General features: G+C 39.2%; 1 protein-coding gene across 1 annotated transcript; it reads right to left on the reverse strand.

Annotated features, from left to right (window-relative positions):
- Positions 1–365: 365 nt before the first annotated feature.
- LOC125174545 (keratin-associated protein 26-1) lies at positions 366–1004 on the reverse strand. The gene has a single exon (XM_047874052.1). It carries the CDS (start codon positions 1002–1004, stop codon positions 366–368), a length of 639 nt encoding a protein of 212 aa, XP_047730008.1.
- Positions 1005–3301: the final 2297 nt, after the last annotated feature.

Raw genomic sequence — 3301 nt, forward strand, 5'->3', positions numbered from 1 at the left:
CTTTTTTTTCTTTAAATATACTTGGTTTAGTGAAACTAAAAGGCTTTAACTTCACGAAGGATAATAAAGAATTAAAAAATACTGTTTTCTGAATTATTTGAAGCAAGTTTATTTAGAGATAACCATGAAAACTTTTTTTTTTACATAAGAACATGTTAATGGCATAGAAATCAAGAAGCCTGATAACAAGAGTATGCTAGTGAATAAACAAACAATTAAAATCACTTAGAATTTGATCAAGTAAGAGTACGGGTTAAAACAATAACTGAACTAAAAGCACAAAGGCCATCAACCTAAGAACAATCTATCAACCTGAAGATGATACGTCTTTGCAAAGCTCTCTAGCAAGATGCTAGAATGACAATTCAGCATGATCTTCTAATAAATGGAGATTGCCGAGTCCCAAAGGAGAAACAAGCTGGTTGGAAACTGTTCTGTATGTAGCGAACAGGTTGAAATCTATTAGAAACATAGTTCAGGGGTCTGAAGCTGCTGGACACATAACCGAAAGGTTGACAGCCATAGGAGAGATATCTCACAGGATTACAGGTGCCAGAAACAAAATTCAGGGGTCGATATCCACAGGAGATGAAGTTCTGCGGCTGATAGCGATAAGAGAGGTGGTTCTGGGGGTGGGAATGCCTAGACAAACAGTTCTGAGGTCTATTATGCATTGATGGTTGACAGGAACTGGAAAGATAAGAGCTGATGGGAAAAAAACCGGTTCCTCTGCAGGACCTGAAGGTACAGTAAGTAGTAGAGGGGTAGCAAGAAATTTTATAGTCTCTGGGCACACAGCTGGACGGTTGGTAGCTGGAAGGTTGACCACATGTCTCTGAGAAGTTGTCCAGTAGCCATGTTCTGTTTTGGCTGGGCAAGGAGAGAGCATCACCACAGTTCATACCAGCAGCATAGAGAGTAGTGGATGAGGTAACAGGAACATGGCAGTGACTCCCAAGATAGGGGGAACCACAGTTTCCAGAAGAGCGAATGTTGGATGGCATGGTGAATCTGAAGTAAAGAGTCCAGATAAGCAGTGAAGAGTACCTTGTCTAGGTCTGCATGAAACTAGACCGGTTTGCTTATATACCTTGGTGGTACATGCCAAGACTCTCCTCCTACTCATATTTTAGATCAGTTAGCATCATAACAACTCATTAGTTCATTGTTGTGCTGCCTGTGATGACGACTTCCCACTCCTCCATAAAATAAGTCCAGTTTGCCTGTCCTATATACCTACAATCCTAATCTTTCCTCTGTTATCAGGCTTGAGAATGTATGATACAATCACCTGTGTACTTGACCTGTTTTGCTTCTGTCCCCACTCATCAATAATGCTTGATTAAAAGGAGTCCAGTTGAATGGATGTTTACCCCAGTCATTACCCACGACAAGAAACATGGTTAGGAAGGCATATAGTCTCCATCTTTGAAGAAGAGACCTAATGTTACAACACTGGGAGGAATTATGTAATGTACTGAAATAGACCCTACATATCAAAACTTATTGGATATTGCATATGAAAAACCTCATGCTATTCCCTATTTTTAACACTCAGCTGAGAATTTAATTATGTGGTATTGTTCTCTGTGTATTTGTCCTGACAGCCAGTTTTAGGTAAGCATCTTAGAGTACATTTTAAAGAGCTCCACCCTGAAAACTTGGTATTCTTCATGTTTAAAGTTGGGTTTGATTTCCAAAACCTGGAGGGAATGTGTGTAATATTTCTCCATGGTAACACTGATGACATACTTACTTTTACTAGTAACAATGTCATCCAGGTCTGTTGGTAGCCTTCAACTAAGAAGATAAACACTATATAAAAAGTCATCAGCTTGTGTGCCTGCCTTCCAGAATTAATGCACATCTTCACCTGAGAAAATTTACTAAGACACCTCAGTCTTCATAGATGTAAAGCGAATGAAGGTTAAGAAATATTTTAATGTCACATGAAGAAAGATGTTTGAATAGTTCTTACTTGGACACCATGTAAGGAACAAACTCTGGGCCTTATTTTGGACTATTCCCCCTAAATGTGAGTTAATCCCTATAGATACCTTTTTCCTTGGGTCAGTAGTCATTCAGAACCAGAAATATCTTCTTCCAAGCTGCTACTCAGGTCAAAGATGGTATAGTTGAGAATAAGTGTAGAAAGATAAACATTCCAAGCAGTAACTCGATGATCCTTTTGGTAGATGCTTTCCTATCACACTATCATCCCCATTCCTTTGGGGAACCTGGCCTTAGTGAGGCATGGTGACATCAGTGGTCATGAAGTCACTTCCACTCTGCACAACCCTTTTTTCCCACCAATGCCCATTGTCCCTGTATTATCTATTGAAGAGTCTAGAGGACTGATGAATTTTTTCCCTGAGGAAATATATTTTAGAATGCTTGTAGAGCTTTCCAAGTAAAAGTAAGGAGATTTCATATACCCCTGCAAGCATGCACAGGGGGAGGGGTGGGATGACCACCTTTGGGATATACATTTTCTAAATATTTTATTTTTTAAAAACATCACAGAAGACACGACATTTGGTGCCAATGAAATGCTACAGTTATTCCCCTGAATTTCAACCTTTTTTGTTTCAGGTAGTGGAAGAAGAAATATTTGACCTCTCATGTGGTCCAAGTCGGTTTACCACATTCTTCCACAAAGAAAGTCTCAGATGACTTCCCATCAGCGTGAGGCCTGTTCCTGGTAGACAATAACAGAGAATATTGAAGTCATCCAGGGTTGAGAGTCTGAGAACTCTATTTGATAAGTTGCTTATCTCCTCTAAGAGCTTTAAACCCTTACAGATAAATGAAATCTCTTAAACTCTTATTTGTTCCCCAAAAAGGTTTCTCCTCTCACCCTGATACCTCCCAACCAACAAATTTGTGTGTGTGTGTGTGTGTGTGTGTGTGCATCACACCTAAGTTCTTCACAGTTTAATTCAAGATTCTCTTTACTTCTATTCCTTGCCAGGTTCAAAAACAAGTGATAACCCCCTATTCTATAATATCTCTTCCTCAGCATGTGGGTTTCAAAAAGGTAACTAAAATCTTTTTAGTCCACAGTAAAAATAGACTTGGTCTTCATAGAACTGCTATTGAAATGTGTTTGATAACTGGGACACTGTTGAGGTTACAGTTATCAGACTGAATGCGATCCTATCATTAATCGTCGTCAGTAATTAAAATGTAAATTAGATGCAGGACATGTACCTGAGGGAAGCCCGGTGTCACCAACTAGTTACCACACCTTTATGACAAATGCAGGAGAGTATAATACACCTAGCAGACATGTGTCCTAATT

Source organism: Prionailurus viverrinus, chromosome C2 (genome assembly GCF_022837055.1).
Source record: "Prionailurus viverrinus isolate Anna chromosome C2, UM_Priviv_1.0, whole genome shotgun sequence".
NCBI lineage: Eukaryota > Metazoa > Chordata > Mammalia > Carnivora > Felidae > Prionailurus > Prionailurus viverrinus.

What these genes read in the sequence shown, in the direction of transcription:
- LOC125174545 (XM_047874052.1), bottom strand. Translation starts at nt 1,004, where the DNA reads ATGCCATCCAACATTCGCTCTTCTGGAAACTGTGGTTCCCCCTATCTT.